At 51.2% G+C, this 23,756-nt stretch overlaps 11 protein-coding genes across 11 annotated transcripts; 6 read left to right on the top strand and 5 right to left on the bottom strand.

Moving 5' to 3' along the window:
* Window positions 1–255: 255 nt before the first annotated feature.
* On the top strand, window positions 256–1,078 carry TrAtP1_007871 (uncharacterized protein; the record flags this gene model as incomplete). Its single annotated transcript, XM_066113695.1, has 2 exons — window positions 256–543; window positions 1,064–1,078. 2 exons carry the CDS (start codon window positions 256–258, stop codon window positions 1,076–1,078), a joined length of 303 nt encoding a protein of 100 aa, XP_065969782.1.
* A 1,009-nt stretch (window positions 1,079–2,087) lies between these two features.
* Window positions 2,088–3,191, top strand: TrAtP1_007870 (uncharacterized protein; the record flags this gene model as incomplete). The annotated part of the gene is made up of 2 exons (XM_014092681.2): window positions 2,088–2,115; window positions 2,206–3,191. The coding sequence occupies 2 exons, from the start codon at window positions 2,088–2,090 to the stop codon at window positions 3,189–3,191; spliced, it is 1,014 nt and encodes a 337-aa protein (XP_013948156.2).
* Window positions 3,192–3,276: 85 nt separating this feature from the next.
* Window positions 3,277–3,621, bottom strand: TrAtP1_007869 (uncharacterized protein; the record flags this gene model as incomplete). Its single annotated transcript, XM_066113694.1, has 1 exon — window positions 3,277–3,621. The coding sequence occupies one exon, from the start codon at window positions 3,619–3,621 to the stop codon at window positions 3,277–3,279; it is 345 nt and encodes a 114-aa protein (XP_065969781.1).
* Window positions 3,622–8,473: 4,852 nt separating this feature from the next.
* TrAtP1_007868 (uncharacterized protein) lies at window positions 8,474–9,695 on the top strand (the record flags this gene model as incomplete). The annotated part of the gene is made up of 3 exons (XM_014092680.2): window positions 8,474–8,652; window positions 8,740–9,292; window positions 9,366–9,695. The coding sequence occupies 3 exons, from the start codon at window positions 8,474–8,476 to the stop codon at window positions 9,693–9,695; spliced, it is 1,062 nt and encodes a 353-aa protein (XP_013948155.1).
* Window positions 9,696–10,231: 536 nt separating this feature from the next.
* On the bottom strand, window positions 10,232–11,133 carry TrAtP1_007867 (uncharacterized protein; the record flags this gene model as incomplete). Its single annotated transcript, XM_066113693.1, has 2 exons — window positions 10,232–10,993; window positions 11,053–11,133. 2 exons carry the CDS (start codon window positions 11,131–11,133, stop codon window positions 10,232–10,234), a joined length of 843 nt encoding a protein of 280 aa, XP_065969780.1.
* Window positions 11,134–11,643: 510 nt separating this feature from the next.
* TrAtP1_007866 (uncharacterized protein) lies at window positions 11,644–12,792 on the top strand (the record flags this gene model as incomplete). The annotated part of the gene is made up of 4 exons (XM_066113692.1): window positions 11,644–11,796; window positions 11,881–12,240; window positions 12,295–12,701; window positions 12,759–12,792. 4 exons carry the CDS (start codon window positions 11,644–11,646, stop codon window positions 12,790–12,792), a joined length of 954 nt encoding a protein of 317 aa, XP_065969779.1.
* A 449-nt stretch (window positions 12,793–13,241) lies between these two features.
* Window positions 13,242–15,479, top strand: TrAtP1_007865 (uncharacterized protein; the record flags this gene model as incomplete). The annotated part of the gene is made up of 1 exon (XM_066113691.1): window positions 13,242–15,479. One exon carries the CDS (start codon window positions 13,242–13,244, stop codon window positions 15,477–15,479), a length of 2,238 nt encoding a protein of 745 aa, XP_065969778.1.
* A 591-nt stretch (window positions 15,480–16,070) lies between these two features.
* TrAtP1_007864 (uncharacterized protein) lies at window positions 16,071–16,537 on the bottom strand (the record flags this gene model as incomplete). Its single annotated transcript, XM_014092677.1, has 2 exons — window positions 16,071–16,226; window positions 16,313–16,537. 2 exons carry the CDS (start codon window positions 16,535–16,537, stop codon window positions 16,071–16,073), a joined length of 381 nt encoding a protein of 126 aa, XP_013948152.1.
* Window positions 16,538–17,529: 992 nt separating this feature from the next.
* TrAtP1_007863 (uncharacterized protein) lies at window positions 17,530–20,991 on the top strand. The gene is made up of 4 exons (XM_066113690.1): window positions 17,530–17,902; window positions 17,980–19,667; window positions 19,736–19,882; window positions 19,942–20,991. Exons 2-4 carry the CDS (start codon window positions 18,008–18,010, stop codon window positions 20,217–20,219), a joined length of 2,085 nt encoding a protein of 694 aa, XP_065969777.1. The 5' UTR covers window positions 17,530–17,902; window positions 17,980–18,007; the 3' UTR covers window positions 20,220–20,991.
* Window positions 20,992–21,222: 231 nt separating this feature from the next.
* On the bottom strand, window positions 21,223–21,488 carry TrAtP1_007862 (uncharacterized protein; the record flags this gene model as incomplete). Its single annotated transcript, XM_066113689.1, has 2 exons — window positions 21,223–21,378; window positions 21,447–21,488. The coding sequence occupies 2 exons, from the start codon at window positions 21,486–21,488 to the stop codon at window positions 21,223–21,225; spliced, it is 198 nt and encodes a 65-aa protein (XP_065969776.1).
* A 55-nt stretch (window positions 21,489–21,543) lies between these two features.
* Window positions 21,544–23,286, bottom strand: TrAtP1_007861 (uncharacterized protein; the record flags this gene model as incomplete). The annotated part of the gene is made up of 2 exons (XM_014092674.2): window positions 21,544–22,930; window positions 23,141–23,286. 2 exons carry the CDS (start codon window positions 23,284–23,286, stop codon window positions 21,544–21,546), a joined length of 1,533 nt encoding a protein of 510 aa, XP_013948149.2.
* Between the last annotated feature and the right edge of the window lie 470 nt (window positions 23,287–23,756).

The following is a 23,756-nucleotide window of genomic DNA, read 5'->3' as shown; positions in this document are numbered from 1 at the left end:
GAGACATATATCATAGGCAGGGCCTATTAGAAAAAGCAGAATCTTTAATAGCATGTCTTATAGGAGTAGAGAGACGGGTACTGGGAGAAGACCATGAACTTACACTGGAAAGTTCAAAGAAGCTTATGCTGGTTTACCAAGGCCAAGAACGATGGAAAGAGGCAGAGGATCTAGGGATACAAATGATGGAGGCAAGTAAGAAGAAATCAGGCGAAGGGCACTCCGATGTATTGGTCGGGCATCAATAATCCTGTCATGATATACCAGCGCGTGGGTCGTTGGGAAGAGGCAGAGGTTTTGGGGAGGAGATGCCTCGAGCTCTCCAAGAAGTTGGTGGGACACGACCATTACATGACTTTCACCCTTCTGGGCAACTCTTCCCTTGCCCTAGCAGGCTTGGGCAGAATGGGCGAGGCTATAGCGTTGAGGGCGGAATGCGTTGCTGGTTTGGAAAAGACATTGGGGCGAGACGATCCAGACACGAAATTATTCGCGGAGATTTTGGAGCGGTGGCGGGAAAGCGTTGAGGACTCGTCTGAACAGGTCAGATAGATTTATATTACTACTGCTTCTACTGCTTCTAATCTCTCTCTCTCTCTTTGTATATATAAGGATAGGACAAAACCTTTTCCACATAGCGCCCTCTGTTTTTCTGCTTCCCGCTTGGATGCCATATCATTTGCCGTATCGCATGCACGGTATGTTCGCTCGAATAAGGTTAACTTTAACAGTATCATCAACCGTAGTTTAATTCAAACTTGAAAACTACGTCAATCTTGTTTTTGGAGAGGATTCAGAAATTGCATTCAAGAAGAATGAAACCTCTGGCAAGACAAAGAGCATATACGGATGACGCCGGCGTAGAATACATATTATAAGATGCAATGTATGATAAGGCAAAAAAGGAAATCATGCGAGATTGCCTTGGGAAGAAACCATGAGCCCCATTAACTCAAACCTCTTTTCATAACAACGTTTCAAGAATGGACAGCGGAATCAAGCACGAGTATCGTTCTACTCCTCCCTTTGTGCTGTTTCGAAAGAAAAGACACTAACAGCACAGATAAAACGCTCCTAAGTTGATAGTATGCCGAGTATCTACAAATGTTCAAACTGCTGAGCATATCAAGACAAAGGCAGCAAAAGCACACAATAGCCAATTCTTCAGCCAAGTCCCAATACTTTCCTTTTTTTTTTTTTTTTATCATGACAAGCAAAGGCTTCATGGTAGTATTACCACGCTTTCCTAAAATGGATATTTCCTTTTAAGTGGAGATCCCGGCAATTGAAAATGAGGTCACATCCCCAAAAGGAAATAGACGGCTAAACGCGGGCTATCATTGCCGGGGCGTAGGAAGAGACGAATTCCCAACCGAATGCCGCAGTGGCCGCAAGCAGTATTTCATAAAGAAAGAACGTCCTTTTTGTCATTATCGCTGCCTTGGACCTTATCTAATGGGAAAAGCCCCGGTTTCGGATCCTTTTCATACATGGAGCTTCGAATTGGGATGCATCCTGGATAATTACCGGACAAATCTAGAAGGCCAAAATTACCCCATTGACCGATTACGCGACAGGCGACTTGGGATATGCTGCTAAAAGCTTAATACATTGTAGAGGAATTTCTTCATTGGCTAGAGACTCAATTCGTGTACTTGGAATCAGAGTTGAAAGACATTAAATCTTGGTTGGTCATCATCGCTCTTACAGGTACGTTGTTCACACAGATTAAACCCAATCTACTCTATATCGTACGCGGTACTGCACGTAAGACAGGTCCTTCTCGCGAATAACCAACCCGAACAACGCAGCACGTATTACCGAAAGCACAGCCTTCATTGGTGGGAAGTTTGCACGCACGAATGGCTCTCCCATATTTCCCCCACACGCTAGGCCACAAGTTTGCCGGACCCATTACCCGCAAGGGCGAACTCGGCGAATGGAAACATGCATGGGGCCCGCTGCGTCGTTTTCATTAATACAAGAGGTGACGGCACTTGGGAGCTGACGAGATAGTGTCAATGTCACTTCCAACACTCGTCGTAGACTCGCTGCCTCTGTAGTAGCGAGATATAGAAACTGCCAAGATGGCCAAAGTATTCGATGCTGCCGAAGGTATGGCGCCGCTACTGCAACCTGTGAATTGGATTTCCCCTCAACTTTGATCAAATCGGGTGCTTACCGACAGCTCTTTGTCTCTTGTAGTCGCGAAGCACAACTCCGCCGATAGCTGCTGGGTGATCCTATATGGAAATGTGTACGATGTGACCGACTTCCTCTCCTCGCACCCCGGCGGCTCAAAGGTGATTCTCCAATTGGCCGGCCAAGATGCCACCGAGGAGTTTGATCCCATTCACCCGTCGGGCACGCTGGACGAGCTCAAGCCCGAGGCGAAGCTGGGCACGGTCGATCCCAAGACGCTGGCTGCAAAGAAGCCAGAAGTGCCGGTTCAGAAAGACGACGATGCTCCGGCACCCTTAGAGACGCTTCTGAACCTCGACGAAATAGAGGCCGAGGCCACGAAACGAATGCCTAAGAAGGGATGGGCCTACTACTACTCTGCTAGCGATGACATGATCACAAAATCCTTTAATACTACAGTATACCGAGACATCCTATTACGGCCTCGTGTCTTCGTCGACTGCACACAATGCGATCTGTCAACGACCCTTCTCGGCCACAAAGTCGGCCTTCCCATATACATCAGCCCAGCCGCCATGGCTAGGTTGGCTCACCCAGACGGCGAGCTAGGCATAGCCAGAGCGGCGGCCAAGTTTGGTGCTCTCCAGCTCGTCTCCAATAACTCCTCAATGACTCCAGAGGAAATTGCTGCCGAGGCAAAGCCGGGCCAGATGTTTGGGTGGCAGCTGTATGTCCAGAACCGCCGCGAAAGGAGCGAGGAGATGCTCCGGCGCATCCACAAGATGAGAGACCGATACAAGACCATTGTTCTGACGCTCGATGCGGCTGTTCCTGGCAAGCGTGAGATTGATGAAAAATCCAACTTTGACAAGGGGCTGGTGGTTGAGCCAGGTGTCAAAGGCGGCACAGAGAAGCGACCCGGCGGCGGCGGTGTCGGTCAGCAGCTCTTCTTCGGCACAGCCAGCGATCTGACATGGCAGACGACGCTGCCGTGGCTGGCAAAGAATACAGACCTGCCCATCGTGCTCAAGGGGGGTTCACACGTATGAGGATGCTTACCTTGCTGCCAAATATGCGCCACAGGTCAAGGCCATCATCCTGTCCAACCACGGTGGGCGAGCTCTTGACACAGCTTCACCTCCGGTTCATGTCTTGCTCGAGATCAGAAAGTATTGCCCTGAAGTGTTTGACAAGATCGAAGTCTGGGTCGACGGTGGAATCAAGAGAGGTACCGATGTTGTCAAGGCCCTCTGCCTCGGTGCCAAAGCTGTGGGCATTGGCCGTGCCGCTTTGTTTGGCCTTGGAGCCGGAGGCGAAGCCGGCGTGGAGCGAACCTTGGAGAGTGAGTTGATCTTCCAATCCCCCACATGGCAAGTGATGGTGTTGGTATAATCGTTCTTGTGATGAGCGAGTTGTGCTTATCATGACGGTGGTGCTATGGAATTCCCATGGCGAATGTGCCCCATCGAACCACGTCATGATGCTCCATGCCAATCGTTGTGCATTCCCCTCTTCCCCTTCTCGTCATGCATCAAAATAAGTAAACAAGACATGATTTCTAACGACTCGGGCGATGTCGGCCCTGAATAGTTCTCGAGGCGGAGACTGCCACATGCATGAGGCTCCTCGGAGCAAAGAACATACAAGAGCTCGGCCCCAGATTTGTAAGTATCGTCCAATCCTTTAGCTTCACCGCATGCCCCTGGTAAAGGAGTAGTCTGGGGGAGGCTAGAAAACGAGAAAATGACGCCCCCCAGGATCTTTGAAATCTTGGCGATCCTTGGTTACAGCAGCTAATTGTCGGGGCCCCAGATCAACACTCGCCGTGTGGAGAGAGATATTTTCGATGGAGATGCGGAGCTGGACAGGCAAGGGCTGTGGACGAAGCCGAAGCTGTGAGGAGATGAATCTTCATATGCATCCTCGGCAGCTCGTGATGGCTGACGGCGGGGTGAGTGGGCGGGTGGGTGCACAATCACTAGCGCTGGCAGCAGCTCATCTCTGCAGCATCTATGGCGAAAGATCAAAGCTGGGGAAGATTGAGATGCGAGTGCTAGTTCTCTTTTGGCGTGGCTGTGGTTTGGGGTTGGCTCCAGGATTCTTGACTAGAAATGGCAGCGAGCGAGTGAGCGAATAAGCAAGCGAGATATGTAGTTGAAACAGCCTTGGGATTGGTACATTCGTGCGGCATGATTCCGAGAGAGACCTTACATGCGTCGAGCTTGTGATGCAGCTAATGTAGGCAATAAGATATACCGACATGTACTCTCAGAGAGACCTTCGATGCCCAATATTTCCCCGGCGGTAGTACCATCTCCGGAATTGTCGCGATGATCAGGATCAGCGATGACGATAGGGTGGCACCGCTCTTTTCGAGGCGGTCAATCTTTGTGCTAACTTTCACTTGATGCCCTATTTGAAATTACCTCGTTAGTAGACAACTACTGCAAACGAGTCTTTGTAGTACAATGACTTGTAAGTTGAGCATCCACTTGGTTCTGGCGCCTTGTCCTTGGGGTAAATAGTAGTCTATAGCTGCAGGCGAAATCCTAGACTACAGCCTAGCCCCCTTTCACACCGGCTCGTATAAGTTATTTTTGGTCCGAGCACGAGCAGTGAGCGCCATATTGAAACAAGAGAGCTGTTGCAGACAACACTCCAAACGCAGGTGCAGTAACGGTGGCCCGTGGACAGACTTGGCGTGGCCGAGAGGTGCCTGTATCACCGCCAAAATGGGCATGTGGTGCAGCTGAATCCGGTAAGTGTGACACCATGGTCTCTCGTAGTTGCAGTCTGTCATGTAAGGGATGCGTGAGCAATAGTCAAGGATCCCAAGACTTGGTGTGGCTCAGAAAGAGACTCATAACGTAACTCTTCGTCTGCTCCGTCGGGTGGGCCGAAGGGCTCTGCTTCCTCGTGGCCTATTTCTCGTATATGGTCGCCGAGGCGCATTCTTAGAGCATCCAACGCCAAGTACAGGCTCTTGCATACTATCGTAGTACTGCAGCGGCCATACCCTCGATTTGCTCGCAAATGTCGGGAAAGAGGTTCTCCAATAGCAAGCCCGTAGACTCATCTAGACTTCACACAGAAAGTGCCATTCGTTGATCTCAAGTAACAAGGTGAGTACAATATCTTGGGTATCCGGGCTTCCGACGATGCAGCATGGTTCAATCACAGCGCGGTAGCTTGAAAGGGCCTAATACGCTACAACGACCAAATCGCAAGCAATCGTCGTAGTAAACTATTAGGTTTGCTGTGGCAAAAATACGCATGGCACATGAACCATCCTGTCGTGGCCAGACTAATATCGAACAAAAACATCGGGAGTCTAGGATTGGCTGAGCTGCAGCCCCCCAAGTTGACGGCGCTGGGTCTACCGACAAAAATTTGACGGTGTGTGGAGCCGCACCGCTAGCAAAGGAAGGCTGTCGGAGCATTGTCGATATAATGTCAGTGGTGGTTTAAAGCAGGGCGGGTATGCAATGTGACACCAACGCCTCTGTTTCTGCTCAAGCTGGCAATGAGGCGACGCAACACGCTTTCAGGCTGAGATTGTTCGCATCATGCTGAGACGCAAAGGATTCGCCAACCACGGTTTGTTTACAGCATCTCATAGCTGTGATTGGGGCTAATTCCTTTTCCTGATAAGAGTCTCATATAAGAAAGAGTGGAGGCCTTTTATTTCCGCTCTGCCAATCGTGTCAATTAGCTGCCGTTTTCTAATGGCGACAGCCTGTCAGTGCATGAGTCGCATCGGCTGAGACCAGGGCAGGATCAGGTTCTACTGGTCAGCAAACAAAAAGCCACTGTCATTGCATCTTTTGCTTGGTGTAACGATCTCATCGAGACGCACTGATCAGACGTTGCCAATGCAGAGTAGCATGCATGCATTGCACCTCTGCCCCTTGGAGATGCAAATTTTTCTTTCTTCTTCCAGCCAAAAGTGTGAACCGAGAGCTTTAGCTCTAGATCTCTTGGCATGGAGGTCCTAGTCAAGCAATATTTTTGTCTTTTTTTCTCCATTCTCTTTTTTCTCCGTCTCGCTGTCGTCGCCGTATTCAACATGGAGCTTTTGTCCTAATTTTCCTAATTGCACGCTTGATATAGAGATCTTCCAACAAGCTTTACTCCGTAGTGCATTTTAAGAGATGATGAGATGCGGTGGCGTTGTTAATTCTGGACCTCGCGGCCCGGTGGCTCGCCGGAACGGTTCCCAGTCAGGAATCATCTCCTGCAGGCTTTTGGTAAGGTCGTGTAGAAGCTGTGGAGCCTCGTCGTCGCATTGAGAAGCGGCTTACTTTTAGCTGTACCGCCGGTCCTCTTTTTTATGGCGCAGATTGGCCATGTTTCTCCTACTCGGCCCTTTGACCTAGCTCGGGCTGCTCAGAGGCCCCTTTTTTCTGCGCAGTTGCCACTGGGCGTGACTGGAATTGGTTGAAGAGTAAAAAAGTCGTTTGAAACCGTAGCCTCGTTGTCAAGGATCTTGTCTAACATGGCCGTTGTTTGACAAGCTTTTGCAGTCCGTGCAGGCTGCAGTGGCCCATCTTGGCATCGACATGCACTTCGTATATGTGTGTGCAACAATATCACTCAGTAGCATAGGCACATGGCATGATCCTGTTGCTAGTGCTTGCTTGCAATACCTCGTACGTACGAAATACTGCTCGTAGGAGGCAGTTTCGATGCCAGGCCAACGTAGCGGAGCCCAAGCAGAGAGAGCCCACTAGGCTTCGACGGGGCGAGCAGGGTCGCGTGCGAAAGAAATTTATCTCGACGAGCCGTCCATGTAATTGACATGCAATCATTGGGCCACCATCGGGTCGGGGGGGGCGTTAGAATCGAATCTTTTTTGTTCTTCTTTTCTTTTCTTCTGATAGCTAGTAGACTGATGGTATGCCTAGAGGTACACAGGTCAGTTCGCCTCTAGTTCTCGCTGGAAATATACGATCGACACTTGTCTGTCTCTGCCATCTCTTCCCCTCGCAGCTCTACATCAGCATCGGCTTTCACGTGTGACGCAGCAGCCCAGCCGTTTCCAAACAGCCGAGGGATCTCCCTCCTAGTGGCCGGCAGCTGCAGACATCCATGCAATTCTCGTCATGTCAATGTGAAGGCTGTTGCACTGGCAGTCGAGGGAGCCGTGTTGGGAGTTGGTGGCGCGGCGCTGGTGTGGTAGCGCACATTCAGACAAACAAGTACGAGCGCTGCAGCAATTACCTGTATATCCGACTCGCGCCCCAGACAAAGGTACCCGGTCGCTACCAGGGGGCATGGCGGCACTCGCACTGCAGCGGTGGTAACGCACAGGTCGCCGCTGCGTTTGCGGGGAGGCTTGCGGCGTCTCGGGGCTCGTCTCGTTAGGGCTTAACGCGCTGCCTCCACGCTGGGCTTGGAGCGCATGTACCGGGTCTAGCTGGCCGCAAATCGCTGCATTCGCTGGGGGTGGTGGAGATTGGCGGCCGTGACTGGCTGGCAGGACGCAGCATCTACGCCCAGACGGGGCAAGGCGTTGCAGATGAACAGGGAACGTCGCAAAGGTGGGTGGGGAGCAGGTTTGGAGAGGCCACCGGGGCGGCCTGCGCAGACGAGGCCAGATGCAGCAGCAGTTTCCCGGCTCTGCTGAAAAGCTTCGCGATGCGTAATGGTGGAGGGTGAAGAAGTTTAGCTGCTGCCGGTACCTGTAGTTGCACGAGGGGAAAGATGGGAGGGGGGGTCAGGTATCTTTGCAGCCGCAACTGCGCGACGAGGGACCTGGGCCGGCTGCGAGGCACACGCTCCATCGCCAGAAATACCTCTGCTCCTCCAGCTTGCGCAGAGCTCCTAGGGCCATGGCCATGACATGACCCTCCCTGGTCGCCAATCTTTTGCCCCTGCTCGCTCGCTTTTGGCCTTCCGCCGGTCCCATGTCAGTGTCTCGCCCACGCTGGCTCGATACTTAAACATTGCGATCTCCAAATCGTTCTCGTAGTTGCACCCCCGGCCCTGCCTTTCCTCCCTCATTGCTGCTTTGTGGAGGTTCTGCGTGCGCCATCCTTCCATCTGCCGGCTGCCGCCACCGCCATCACCAAATTCTTTCAAGGGCCAATGAGGGCTGTAGGCAGTTGCTGATTCCCTAAACCACCGTCGCCTAATTCGTCAACCACTGGAACGAAGGCCTCTTTTTTTTTTGTGGAAAGGCACATATTTTATATACAACTTGGGACGGAAACGCGCTCGGGGATCTCCTCCCAGCTTTTCATTCTTCTTGAGTAGAGTCGAAACGATTCGCTCTCGCTTAATCCGACAACCCCCCAGTCATTTTTAGGAAAGAAGAGGAAATCAGAAAAAAATGTCCAACAAGGAAGAGAATGAGAGCGCCGAGGTCTACCAGACCGAGAGCCGAGTTGAGCAGCCCGTCGCGCCTGCGGCTGCGCCCAAGAAGAGAGGGTTTTTGGGCCATTTGAAGCGCTTCTGGTGGGCATATCTGCTCCTCCTGATATGCATAGTTGTTCTGGTGGTCTGCCTCGTGTAAGTGTCATGCTCTGGGAGATTCGTTGACGCGACTCGCCTCAAAACGAGAAACCGTGTATCCGTCTCGCTAACCGTCGGCCCCAGCATCTTCGTTGGAGTTCCCAAGATCGCCCAGCAAAAGGTCAACGACGCCAAGCTGGAAATCCAGGGCGTCAACGTCATCAACACCAAGCCTGATAGCATCACCCTGCAAATCAACTCCACCATCACCACCGATGGCTCCATCAAGGCCAACATCGACGGCTTTGACGGTGTCATGTACCTCGAGGATCTCCCTGGCCAGACTCCTTTCCTCAACATCTCCTTCCCCAAGACAAACGGCGACAAGCACCAGCTCGTCAACATCAGCCAGGATATCACCATTGGAGATCATGACGCCTTCAACACCTTCAACATTTGGTTCGCCGCTAACGAGACTCTCAACGTCACCGTGTACGGAAAGACAAAGGTCAAGCCGTCTGGCCTGTCCACCAAGTTCGACGTTACCTTCAAGAAGACCATCAACATGAAGGGTCTGAATCTGTTCAACGGCACCACGGTTAATGGCGGAAAGATCGACATCACCGCCAAGAAGGGTCAGCCGAATTTCAAGGCTACCGCCGATATCCCCAATGCTTCTTATTTCACTCTTGACATTGTAAGTGGAGCAATATGCGTGCTTGATAAATTTAAAGCTTTTTTTTCTTTGCCGTGCTGACACACTACTCCAGGGCAACGCCACCTTTACCAACTTTATTGACAACACCAACATTGGTAATCTCACCATCCCCAACCTTCTCCTTGTCCCTGGCAGCAACAAGGTCCCCATCACCGCCGACCTCGACCAGCTTTCTGTTCTTCAGGAAGTTCAAAGTGCCAAGTACTGCAAGACTGGAATCATCCCCGTCAAGCTCCGAGGCTCCGCTGTTGTCCGCGATGGCCAGACACTCCAGTACTTCCTTGACGGCTTGTCTGCCAACAACGAGACTGTCCCCATGGACATTGGCAGCATTATCAAGAACTCGCTAGGCACTACTGTCAGCTGCCCCAAGTCTAGCTAAAACTGAGAATTCCAAAAAAAATTTCAGTGCCAGTGGTTGAGTTGAGCGGATTGCTCAAACACACAACTTATTCACGACATCCTTTTATTCTATATTATAATTGTGCCTAGAGATGGTGTCTGGTGGAAGGAACGGAGGGGATTTTGGTTTCAATTTTTGTCGGTACAAAAATATTTCTTCTTTTACTGTGGATGATGTTTGCTATTGCGTGTCCTCGGTGCTGGGTTGCATATACCACTTCACTCTCTGAGTGATTATTTTAAGGAATGGGAACGAACAAGAAGACGTGTTATGAAGTCCTCAGCCGCAACGCATTTGATTCATGATACCTCGATGTAGATGTTTGTATTACGGTAGTGTAGGGCCGCCCATGGCCACGCAATTTATTAATAAGGGGTTTATCCAGCCCTAGTATGTCTGTATAATCTGCCAAGCAGGTTATATGCTTTTGCTTTAGTTGTTCAATAAATTCCTTGCATCCATCTTTGCTCGTTTGTATCCATGCCGTCGCTATATGTATACCTATTCATAAGTCGTCATTTCCAGCCTCCTTTGCGTTTTTCGCCCCTGCTGTTTAGCCCTCCCGACACGCCAGCAGCAGCTCCGGTGGATGAAGAATTTGACGAAACAAAATCAATGGCTGTTCGACCACCACCGGCCCTGTCTGCCTCCTTCTCTTTGGCAATCTTTTCCCTGCTCTTGCTCAGCTTGTCCCTGAATGCCCATTCCGGAAATCCTCTTGGATCCCACAACTCTTTTGGGAGCGTCGTCTCGTACTGGCCCACTTCATCAATACCGACAAAATCCAGGAGCTTATCCATTAATGACGGGTTTCTTAATGCAGTAGATTGCTCAAGCTTGGAATTAAAGTGTACGCCTTTTTTCTTGAGTTGCAGAAACTGATCGACTTTCTTGTTGGCCCCTAGCGGAGGAGATCCTGGTGGCGAAGGCGGGATATCAAGATTAGGCACGGAGGGGAGGGTGAGGTCGTGTATTAAAGCGCGGTTTGCGGAGTATGGAGATGCAGGCGGTTCTTGAGATTCATCCGGGTCTGGGAGGGCATTTGTGATGGAGGCGTCGGCTGGTGGAAGAGATGGACCCAGAGGAACAGCACTCTGGAGGACAGGGCCGATGGAAGGTTGTGGCGGTTGGTGATCAGAGTCTTGTTTCGGTGAAGATGAAGATTCTTCCCGCGTCTCCATCTCAGCTTTAGAATGCGGTCCCGCATTGAGCTCACTTATTCGAGGCGCATCCTTTTCAGCCTCATCGGCATCTGGAGCTGCTGCCTGTGCGGTGACCTATCAGCGTGTTAGTCGAAAAATGGTATTGCGCAGACACAAGCGACATGTATAAATACCTGAGCAGCCTCCTGCTGCAATCGAGGCTGTTCATCTTCCCCTTCATCATCAGAGCTTGCATACCCAACAAGCCCGGCCATTGCGTTTGAATTGATCAAGTCTGCTTAGACGAGAAAACAGATGCAAGATTGAGTGAGAGCGCGCGACAAGCTGCTGAGACCACATGGGGATTAGCGCAGTTAAATCGTCGCGGCGCCCAGCTCCGTCGGCTGAAGCTCGGCTGTCTTGCAACTTCAAGCAACTTTTCAGCGGGCCTCTTCTGACCCCAACACTTGTGACGGCACGTCAACTCCCCTCCGTCTCGACATTCAATCGTCGTTTCATCTAGTATCGCCCTTCAGATTACGTCGGCATTTTTAAATTCCTGCACACGAGCTGTGCGTTAGAATTGGTCTGATCCGCTGAATTCTGCGACCGACCTCGATCAACTCAATACGTCGTTTGGACCAAATCTCGGATTCGATTCGCGTTTCTCAAAACCCGCCACTGGAAAGAGAAGAGGAAAAAAGGAGTCTTGGGGTCGCCTGGAGACAAAACAAAAATAGTACTCACACAACGTAGTGTCTTACCGAGCCTGCGAGACCACAACAATGGCTCGGCCAAGAGACTCGCGCTCACCAAGTCCTGCAGGCAGCCACTACAACTCGCGCCGCCACCGGAAAGATGACGACCGGCGGGATGCCAGAGACCGCCGCGACGATGGAAGGGACTCTCGCCGGCGCTCAAGGTCGCGCAGCCCGGATGTTAGTTCACTCCGCTCCCGTTCCGAATTGCGCAATTCCTATACCCATGGATATGAGTCTGACAGAAGCTTGAACAACCAACAGTATCGATACCGCGACCGCGACCGAGGCAGAGACAACAGAGATCGCGGTGGCCGTGACCGCGATCGCGACCGCGACAACTTTCGCCGACGAGACCGCTCCTTAGATCGCCGAGACGATGACTTCTACCGCGGAGGGCCACGCGATCGCCGTGGCGCCAGATCGAGAGAGAGACTCCCACCCAGGGCCCGCTCGCCTGACCGAAGACGGGACCGCAGCAAAGACGACCACAGGAGGCGAGACGACTCTAGAAACAGAAGCCGTCGTGAGGGTACGGCTGACTCTCACAATCGCAGCAGTCGTGCCGATAGCCGGTCTCGGAAAACTCCACTGGCTGACAGTGACAGGAACGGAACTGATGAGGTACGCTTTCTTCGGGCCCTAGATAAGGAAACTAGAGCTCATGACACATCACAGGCTCAAAAGGTCAAATCGAATGCGGCACAGCCCGAGGTCGATAAGAAGGCAGAGCGGCTCGCCAAGCTTGAAGCATGGAAGAAGAAGAAGGAGCTCGAGGGTCAGAAGCAAAAAGAGGTGAATGCCAGCCAGACTAGAAATCTTCTTGCTGAGATGGACAAAAAAGCCAAAGAGGGATCGACGGCTGCGCCATCGCCTGTTGTATCATCTGCCGCTTCACCGACTCCTGTTGACTCGGGCAGCGCATCTCCAGCAAAGCCTTATCTCGGCAAGTTTGATCCAAAAACGATTGCAAAGAAGTCTGCCAGTCATCAAAAAACAAATGATTCTACTAAAGGGGGGGGCTTTGGGATCTATAGATATTCAGCCAAGCAGCATTCTTGCCCCCGTCAAGCGAGCACCTACTGGTGAGACCCCCACATCTGCTATTCAAGATCTTACTCTCGCTAACAAACATTATCAAGCATCCGCCCTTCCCACAAATCGCGCCAAGACTAGCAGTTTTGGATTTGGAAAGTCTCATGCTGAAGGAGACAAGCTGGCCAGCAAGCGGAAGCTGGACATGGATGAGGAGGTCACGACTAAACGACAGCTCACGAAACTTCCCACCCTTCCCATAGAAGCGGATGACACGCCCTATGCTGACCAAGATGAGGATGATGAGTCAGATGGCGATATCTTCGCTGAAAATGAAGAAGAGGCTGCCGCCGCCGCCCGTGCTGCTCACGAAAGGCGTCTTCAAGCCGAAACCCAAGTTGAAAACCAGACAGAGAACCAAACAGAGAACCAGACTGATGAAGAGATGAAGGATGCCGAACCCCAAGCTGCAGAACAAAACACCAATGGCGAGCATGCCGCTGACGGAGAAACCGCCAATAAACTTCCGGCAGAGTCCATGGATGTCGATGAGGAAGGCGAGGAAATCGATCCCCTAGAAGCATTCATGGATGATCTCAAACAGACAGAGACCACCAAGATCCCCCCTAAAGAAGGCCTCTGTGACCAAGAAGAAGCAGGAGCCTGAAGCGTATTTCTCGGAGGACGACTATGCTTTCGAAGATCAAGCCGACCCCAATGCAGATGCCCTGCTTACAATTGCGAGTAAACGCAAGAAGAAGGATATTCCAAGCGTCGATTACTCCAAGATCGACTTGCAGCCTATTCGCAAGAATTTCTGGGTTGAACCTGCCGAGCTGAATACCCTTTCTGAAGCAGATGTTACCGATTTACGATTGGAGTTGGATGGAATCAAGGTCAATGGCAAAGACGTCCCCAAGCCCGTTCAGAAATGGGCCCAGTGTGGTCTTACCCGCCAAACCCTGGATGTTATCAGCTCCCTTGGGTTTGAAAAGCCAACACCAATTCAGATGCAAGCCCTTCCCTCATTGATGTCTGGTCGAGACGTCGTCGGTGTGGCCAAGACGGGATCGGGAAAGACTATGGCTTTCTTGCTTCCCATGTTCCGACATATCAAGGATCAAGAGCCGCTCAAGGATGGCGATGGTCCCATCGGGCTCATCATGACGCCAACGCGAGAGCTTGCCACGCAAATCCACAGAGACTGCAAGCCCTTTTTGAAGATGATGAACCTGCGTGCCGTTTGTGCGTACGGTGGAGCTCCCATCCGAGATCAGATTGCTGAGCTCAAGCGTGGCGCTGAAATCATTGTCTGTACTCCCGGTCGCATGATTGATCTGCTGGCTGCGAATCAAGGAAGAGTCACCAACCTCAGACGAGTGACGTATGTGGTTCTGGATGAAGCCGATCGAATGTTTGACATGGGTTTCGAGCCACAAGTGATGAAAATCTTTGCCAACATGCGGCCTGATAGACAAACCATTCTATTTTCAGCCACCATGCCACGCCTCATCGACTCACTCACCAAAAAAGTACTAAAGAGTCCCATTGAAATTACCGTGGGTGGCCGTAGCGTCGTTGCCAAGGAAATCGAGCAAATTGTCGAGATCAGAGAAGAGAGCACCAAGTTTGTGCGTGTTCTGGAGCTGCTAGGCGAGCTCTACGACAAGGATGAAGATGCCCGATCATTACTCTTCGTGGAGCGACAGGAGAAGGCGGATGACTTGCTCAAGGAGCTAATGCAAAAGGGCTATCCTTGCATGTCCATTCACGGAGGCAAAGACCAAGTTGATCGGGACTCTACCATATCAGATTTCAAAAAGGGCGTGGTGCCCATCCTAATTGCCACATCGGTCGCCGCTCGCGGTTTGGACGTCAAGCAGCTCAAGCTTGTTATCAACTACGACGCACCCAATCACTTGGAAGATTATGTCCACCGAGCCGGACGAACGGGCCGTGCAGGAAACACGGGCACAGCAGTCACTTTTGTGACCCCTGAACAAGAGAATTGCGCACCTGGTATCGCCAAAGCCTTGGAACAGAGTGACCAGCCTGTTCCGGAACGACTCAACGAGATGCGAAAGTCTCATCGTGAAAAGGTCAAGTCGGGCAAGGCGAAGGACTCTTCCGGCTTTGGTGGAAAGGGTCTGGACCGTCTGGACCAGGAACGCGAGGCTGCTCGTCTTCGAGAGCGCAAGACACATAGAGCCGAGGGTGAGGAAGAAGAGGTTAAAGAAGAGGGCAAGAAAGAGGAGGATGACAAGAAGATTGAAAAGACACTCAACGCCATCAAAGCTGCTACCTCCACCGTTCAATCTCGCGAAACTGCCAAAGCCGACTCAGGAGATAGCGGCGCAAACAAAGCGACACAACCTGCTGCTGCCACAGGTGGCGACAAGGCCAAGGATCCCCTGGATAAGGTTAGCTCTGCTGTCAGCGCCATCAACAGCCGTCTGGGCAAAGCCGGCCAGCTTCGGTCGGGCCAACCCATCGATAACAAGGGTCCAGACGCGGGTGCTTTCCATGCCACGCTGGAAATCAACGACTTCCCGCAAAAGGCCAGATGGGCCGTCACCAATCGTACCAACGTGGCAAAGATTCTGGAAGCGACTGGAACGTCTATTACGACAAAGGGCAGCTTTTACCCTCCCGGGAAAGAAGTGCCATCTGGAGGAGAGCCCAAGCTGTATATTCTTATTGAGGGTGATACCGAGCTTGTGGTGGCGGGTGCTTTGAATGAGATGACGAGGCTTCTGAGAGAGGGCACCATTGCTGCTGCTGATGCAGATAGCAGAGCGCCTGCGAGCGGAAGATATACCGTCACTTGAGGACCTGGAGCTTTTTACTGCGCGTGGAAAGTTTTTTTGTAAATTGGGCTATGAAAAGAAATAGGGCGCAAAAAGGGAAGGCTGTTATTTCCGCATTAATTATATTATAGTAGTATTTATATAAGAGACGAAAGGACGTCTAGGCTGGTATGGGTATGAGTGAATTAGTATAATTATGCCGGTGATGAAGTTTTATATACAAGCATATTTGAGGCTTTCCATTTCGCATGCTCTTCTAGAAAGTGTTTGGACGAATCTAATCCAAGATGTAGTGTTACACTAACGGTACAGTATAAAAACAAGGAATTTGAAAGAGCAGCAACTGCAAGATGACGAAGCTCCAAGTCAAGAAGAAGGAAGCGAGAGAAAAAAATTGGGCGAGATACCAAGTCTTGATGCGTCATCATCAGAGCAGTTATCCTTCTCTTAATAATTCCGCATGCATCCACTGCTCCCGCTCACATGAAATCGCGCAAGGTATATTTTTCAAAAGAATAAAAAGCCAAACTTAAAAAAACCGCCCGTGTGTGTAATGCATAAGGGGTGTAGATAGGTACAAGCTCAGAGGTCAGAGCTCAGAGCTCGCTACTACTACTCCCAGTTTCGCGCATTGGCGGCCTCGTCTGCGTCTCGGGCACGAAGTTCCTGGTTGCTCGCTTCGGCTAGGGTGCTCGACAGGTTCTTCTTCTTTTGCGCGTTGAGCTGCGACTGGAGTTTGCCGCCTTTGGATGAGGCTTTTGCACGGGCCTGCCAAGAAACACAAAAAAAAAAGTCAGTCAAAGAAACTTTTGGGGCAAACAAAGGGTGGTCTAGTCTGCATCTCTTCTTCTCACCTCAGCCGCCTCGGCAGCTTTTCTCCGCGCATCGCTCGGATCGCCCGAGTTGTTGGCACCACCAGCACCAGAACCAGCGTCGCTGCCAGCACCGCCGAGTGTTCGTGGAGGACCGCCGACTTTCGGGGGAACGCGTGATGTTTTCGGACCCGGGGGCGGAGCGGAGCCGAGGGGACGGCCGGGCTGAGACGGTTCGGATTCGGTTTTGCCGCAGATATTTCCCATGGCTGTGAGGTAAGGGGGTTCTGGGAGGGGGAGAGAGAGAGATGGTATAAGCAAGGGAGGGCCTCGTGCGGTTGGTCGTTGCGTTGGACAGTGGTGCCGGGATTGTGGGAGGCGCAAATGTGATAACGCGACGCTGGGAAACGGGGCCGACAGTTGTCGCAAAGGCAGTGGAAGGTTCTAGGTGCGTCTAATGCTCATAATGATGATTGTTTCTTTTGCTTGTAAAGATGGGCGATTCACGAAGTCGCTTTGCGCCACGAACAAGTGTCCGATGCCGATATGCGATGCGGCGCGCCGGCTTGCATGTGGTTTGGAAATAAAAAGAAGATTACTGGACTGGCGCCCTGTTTGAAAGGGGAGACGTCACTGCGAGGCTAGACTGGGGGCTTGGAAGTTGCAGGGACTTTAAGCGGGGTACTTGGCTATTCCTGACTGTGTGGCTTCAGGGACGGGAGGCTGCTACCCTGGAACGCGATAATAATTTGACGCAATGATGTCCAAATAGATAGGGAATGAGGGTTCTGCCCTTGATAGGAGAAGCTCGGCTATGTTTTTACTTTTTTAAGCTGGTGATGCCAGCACGTTGTCGATTGCCCGAATACGACGGTTTCGGTTTGAACATGACGCCTCATAATCCAAACTTAACATTGAACAGTAAAAGCAATGCAAGTACCATCGCCTCTTTACAATTCAGCCGTATTCTTCATCATATATACATATTCAAGCAGTGCTACCTAGTGCGACACTGTTGGGCGAAACGCTACACACGTCAAGTATTACCCAGGCCGGTTACTAGTATTCTACACTCATATTCTCATATCAAATCATGGTACGAGCTGAAACGGCACGCAATCCCAGGTACTCGAGGCTGAGATTGTGCCGCTACCCGCAAGCACACTAGCGCTACCCGGATTTACAGCGGGGCCCAGCTCGCCGGCTAAAAAACACATAAAAGTTGCAGCAGCCCCGACCTGCAGACCATCAAGGTTCTCGCCCTGTTGGTCAGCTACAGGGCCACAACCGCTGGCGGGCGTTGCTTCCCTGCCTGTGCTGTGCCTGCGCACGACATTTGGAGCAGCTCTAGCCTCGAGGCTGGCAAAACTGCAGAGCTTGTGCACCCCATCGCTTGCTTTTTTTGTCTTTTCTCTCTCTCAGCCTCTCAGCCTCTCTGCGCATTCCCACGTTGCCGCGTTTGACGCCTCGGTTCCACGCCCCGGATCTTGCACAGAGTTCTATCTCTATCTCGGCTGTCTTTGATTTAGCATCTCCCAGGACCCCCTCCGATATAGCCCGGCTAGTTTTGGACTCTTCACCCCCCCTTTGACCCCTTCTTTCAAATTCCTCACAAAGCGAGATTTCTCTCGGGTAAGGCTCAGTGTGCCTTTTTGTTTCCCCCGGCACGCCCGCAGCTTGAATTAGCTAATGACGATGCACCTTTGTAGACTCACAAAAGCCTCGACTCAGCAGAGCATGGACAGTGGCCACCTGCCTTCTGACCCTCAAATGGATCTTAATCGTCTCCCCTACTACTATGGCAACGACTCATTTGCCGAATTCTCATATGAAAATCATCAGTATCGCACACTCGATTCTGCAGCAGCGGGCGCAGCAGCTCCAGTACATCCCTATTATCGCAACAACTATTACCTAGACCTCCACGGATCGGCCATCTCTGCCGACTCTCCCAAGGCACCCAAGTCTCCGAAAGGCTTCTCGTTGAAATTCCCACTGCCAACGCATTCCACCATGACAGCTTTTTCGGACCACGACGCTAAAGCACACTCGCAAGAGCGCTATGGCCAGACTAGCCAGGACCTTTCTTTTGCAGATGCTGAAGTCGCCTTACCTTGGGACAGCAGCTATTTTAACAATGCGATTCCCGACACTACTTCCTTTTGGCCCGGCAACAAGCCACAGGATCGACCGACCAACTCAAAGGTGGACTGTGACGACGACTGTGCATCAGCGGTGTCGTGCACATCCCGCTGTGATAGAAGTTGCCAAAGCCAATGCGGAGACACAGGCCATGGAGTGTGCTGCGATAATGACGCATGCAGTGAAGCGCGTGAAGGCAGTCAAGATCTCTGCCTCGATGAGACGTGCGAGGATGCTGCTACGCCTTGTACAGATGTGAAATGCTCAGGGCATGCTAAGCTGGATCATTTCCCCAACGAAGCCATGTCAGATGGTGACAAGGAGGCGGCAGTAGCTCTTGCTTCAATAGGAGACTCTCACCCGGCATTGATACAAGGCGGATTCCAGCCCTTTCACTCAAATTTTAACTTTGGATCCAATTCGCTTCCGCAGGGGAACCTGGGAACAGCCACCGGCGATGATAGCCTTGAGCAGTTTTGGGAATATCTGCACCAAGAAAACCCTCTCGCAACGCATATCCTCCAATACCACGATCCTCGGAATACTGTGGATCATGTTCGTCCATGCATGGCTGATCATCCTGACCTAGCTATCCCGAAATGTACTCTTCCTAGAGTTGTCAATGGCGATTTCCTAAGCCATGGCTTTTCACACAATTCAGAAGACCCTACGTGTGGCTTCGAAGTCAACACGGTCGATCAATTCGCCAACCATTTATTTGAAGACCACTGGCAAATGCATATGTTGAATTCGGACCTTTTTGACCTACCCCAGACAACGCAAGTAGAAGACCGGTTTTCTCTGGTTCCAAGCCGCTCGAGCATCTCGTCTTATTCCTTTGACACAGCTTCAACAAGTGGACTGCGGCTTTCTCCATCAGACATTTCCCTACAAAATATATCTGCGCTCTCGTCAATTGCCCCTTCTCCGACGTCACGGGCAACCACTCCCCTCGCCCATCCGGAGGAACCAACTATTGCAGCAAAATCAACCGAAACAGCGCTAATTTCGGCTACAGTTGCAGACACAGAGACTGCTACCGATTGCATCTGCCAGTGGAAGATGGTTGGTGACAAAATCTGTGGAATGCGTTTTAAAGATGCAAACGACTTGCATACTCACACAAAGAATGACCATCTGAAAGATATGACGCGACAACGTCCGGGGTTTTGCTGTCAATGGCATGGTTGCACCAGGACAAATGTCTTTGGTCAAAAGAGCAAACTGGAACGCCATATTCAAACTCACACAGGATGTAAGTGAATTGATTTGCTTTGGCAACTGCGGCGCTGTGATACACTTTGATTACTGATCATTTGCTAGATAAACCTGTCAAATGCTCTGTCTGTGGCCTGCAGCTCTCCGCAAAGCAGTCTCTCGATCAACACATGAGGACACACACTGGCGAAAAGCCTTGGAAGTGCAAATTTCCAGGATGTACACATGCTTTCAAACAACAAAGCGCACTTAGTAAGTGGTTGAATAATCCTATTCCATCCGCTACCAGGCTATTCTGACCATTGATTCAGCCATGCACGAGCGAACTCATACTGGTTACAAACCTTTGGTGTGTGATATATGTGGCAAGTCGTTTGGAGAATCATCCAATCTTTCAAAGCATCGCCGGACCCACAACAACCGGGGCTCACACGTCTGTATCATTTGCAACAAAGATTTCCATCGGTTAGACCAGCTTAGGCGCCATATGCACAGTAACCATAAGTGCAAGCCAGAAGAGGCTGAAATAATAGCCAAGGGAAATCAGTTACGCCTAGAACAAAACGCATCGATGAAGCAGCCCGTATAGTTCCCTATACTATTTGAAACCCAGTAGGCTACAAGGTCTATTCATTATTCAGCAAAAGGATTGATATGATTTACTTCCAAGGAATACAGCGTTGTTTTCCCTTTGAAGGATTTTCACCTTTGGATGGATTCTTCACATCCATCTCGACCTTCTATTCGCCTTCTTTATCTTTTATCCGTCAATACTCTATGTACATATTTCACGTATCAGCGACGCTTTGCAACAATTTCAACTACATACTTTTCTTTGGCTGCTTTTTTATATCCCTTGCTGATATAAATGCCGGTCTTGGAGATGATAAAAAGCAATGCGGGGGGAATCAGGACTGGACCCAGGCAGCCGACCTATTAAATACCACCTGAAAGGCGAATTGAAAAAAGAAGAAGAGTTAAAAATGGGGTTTCAAGGGCGCAAGGAGAGTGTAAGGCGTTATTTTTTTGATTTAGACGCCAGGGCTCTAGATCTTGATTTAAGGAATGAGTGACAGTTTTCGGAAAAAAGCGCCTCAGCACTGAATATATATATGTTGAATTGCAAATCTAACACTTGTAACCTAACTATTTGCCTAGAGTCATCTAAAGTTCTATAGCTTAACCATAAGAAGGGTTATCCAGTACCTTAGTTAGGTAGCTATTTAACACTCTGGCAATAGTATAGTATAGGCTAACTGCTACTACTGCTGGCTGCTTTTGAGTATATATTTACTCTAGATTGTTGTTTTGTTTCTTAACTCTGCCAATGGAAAATTTAGAATAATTAGTATAGACAATAGCCGATCATGATGGTAAATCAGTCAAAGAATCAATGTGAAGAAGCGAGTATACATAAATGAAAAAAATGCCATTATTAACATTTGAATGACGTCTAGATAAATTTGTACATAATTTTTGATCGCTCTCTTAAATATCTTTCTTTCCCTTTTCTCCCCTTCAAAGGTGGGATTTTTCTCTTTTACTGTTTCTTGTCCTTGCTTTGCCTTCTCTTCCCCTCCTTTTTCTTTCTCTTAGTGGTGGAACAGACGAGTGTTCTGCTGGACAAAGGTAATGCCCAGCTTCTCGGCCGTCTCGAAGACAGCGCCGTCGTTTTGGCTACCGCTGGGGGCGGCGATGTAGTTGACGCCTGAGCGAGCGGCTCGGAAGACGTTGTCGATGAAGGGGAACTGCGCGATTGATTACATATTAGCAACTTGTGGTGAACAATGAGGTGGTCCAAGTTAGTAAAACTTACAAAGGCGTCGCTTGAGACGCAGACGTTCTTCAGCTGCTTCATCCAAGCCTCACGCTCCTCGTCGGTGAAAGCAGGAGGCACCTGCTCGAAAACACCCTCAAAGGCTTCCCTCTCGGCGCCGTCCTTGGGAAGCTCGCCGCTGACGTGCAGGTCGATGGCGTTGCTCTTGTCGGGGCGCTTGGTGCCCTTCTTCCACTTGATGCCGAGGACGCGCTCGTGGAAGCGCATCCACCAGTTGTCGGCCTTGTCGCCGGCCAGACGGGTGCAGTGGATGCGGGACTGCTGGCCGGCGCCGAGGCCGATGACCTGGCCGTTGACGGCGTAGCAGACCGAGTTGCTCTGGGTGTACTTGAGGGTGATTGTGGCGACGGTGAGATCGCGGGCGGCGTTGTCGGGGAGGGCACCGGCGTCCTTGGGGGTGATGATGGTGGTGAAGGTCTTGGGGGAGATCTCGGCGTCGTTGCGGTGCTGCTGGAGCGTGACGCCGTAGACGGTGCGGGTCTCGATGGGGCCGGGAGTGTACTCGGGGTCGATCTGGAGGACGAGGTACTTGCCGCCCTTCTTCTTCTTGAGGATCTCCAGAGCGGCGTCCTCGTAGCCGGGGGGCAATGACACCGTCGGAGACCTCCTTGGAGATGATGCTGGCGGTGGGGACGTCGACAATGTCGCTGAGGGCAATGACGTCGCCGAAGCTGCTCATGCGGTCGGCGCCGCGGGCACGGGCGTAGGCCTGGGCAAGAGGGGAGCTGTCGATGCCCTCGATATCGTTGACAAAGTAGACCTTCTTCTCGTCGTCGGTGAGGGGCAGGCCGATGGCAGCGCCGGCAGGAGAGACGTGCTTGAAGCTGGCGGCGGCGGGCTTGCCCAGCGCCTCCTTGAGCTCCTTGACAAGGGGCCAGGCGTTGAGAGAGTCGAGGAGGTTGATGTATCCGGGAGAGCCGCACAGGACCTTGAAGGGCAGGGGCTGGTTGGAGGTGAAGGCAGAGGCGGGCTTCTGGTGAGGGTTGGCGCCATAGCGGAGGGCCATGAACTGGTCTCCTGAGCCGGCGTACTCCTTGCGGAAGAAGTCGGAGATGGCGGTGTCATAGTCGGCCGTGTGCTCAAAGGCCTTGAGGGCATAGCGGTTGCGGCTGGCGTCGCTGATCTCGCCCTTCTCGAGCTCGCCCAGGAAGCCGGCGTAGTCGGTGGGATCGCTCAGGATGGTGACTCGCTTGTGGTTCTTGGCGGCAGCGCGGATGAGCGTCACGCCGCCAATGTCAATCTCCTCGACGGCCTCGGGGATGCTGACGTTGATCTTGGCAACGGTGTCCTTGAACGGGTACAGGTTGCAGATGACATAGTCCACCTTGTTGATGTTCTGGTCGGCAAGGTCCTTCTCGTCAGACTCGAGGTTGCGCGCAAGAATGCCGGCATGGACGGCAGGGTGCAGAGTCTTGACACGGCCGGCGAGCATCTCAGGGGCCTTTGTGATGGCGCTGACATCCCTATACGCCGAGGCGCATTAGTTTTCATATTTGTCTCTTGTCATGAGCTATCGGTAGCTTTGCTTCATCCTCCACTTTTTGACTCTTTCTCTAGCTTCTCTTCTTTTTTTTTTTTTTTTTTTTTTTTTTTTTTTTGGTCGCGTGTCCATGTCTCAACCGAAATCGGTTCCTTTTCAAATTCAAGGATGAGGCAATGGGATGTTTTCATACTCAACGGGGAATCCAGACTCGCGGATCATGCGAGCTGTGCCTCCAGACGCCAGAATCCGGACATTCTGCTGGGCCAGACCCTTAGCCAGATCCAGCAGTCCGGTCTTGTCGTAGACGGAGACGATGGCGATCTTCTGGTTCGACATTGTGAGGCGAGGCAATTCTTGCTTCTGAACAATTGGAAGAAGAAATTTGTGGAGGAATGAATCAGAGACAGAAAGGGAAAAGAAAAGGAAGCTCCTTTTTTTCCTTGTCCCTTTTATATAAATCTCAAAAGAGCCGATGTCGTCAATTAGAGAAGGGAAAAAAAGGAAAAAAAATTAGCGGGGTAGCAACGCAGGTCCTATGGTGGGGTGTTGAGGGGAATGATTTGCGCTTTGGCGTTGTAATGGTGACGACTTTAGCTGCTTGATTGGATGCAGCCGGGAGCTGTGAGGCACTTACGAGTAACTAAAGGGAACTGCAGGCCGATAGTGGGTTTCTAGAGAGAAAAAAAAAATTGAAATGAGAGCCAGCCCAACTGACAGCTCATCTATGGGCGGGTGTGCTGTCTGGGTGTTTGACTCATGCGAATTGATAATTTCCGTGTCAAATGATAACAATGATATGGCATTTT

Source organism: Trichoderma atroviride, chromosome 4 (assembly GCF_020647795.1).
Source record: "Trichoderma atroviride chromosome 4, complete sequence".
NCBI classification, from domain to species: domain Eukaryota; kingdom Fungi; phylum Ascomycota; class Sordariomycetes; order Hypocreales; family Hypocreaceae; genus Trichoderma; species Trichoderma atroviride.
The sequence above is the reverse complement of the archived record's forward strand: the minus strand, read 5'-3'. Positions and strand labels throughout refer to the sequence as shown.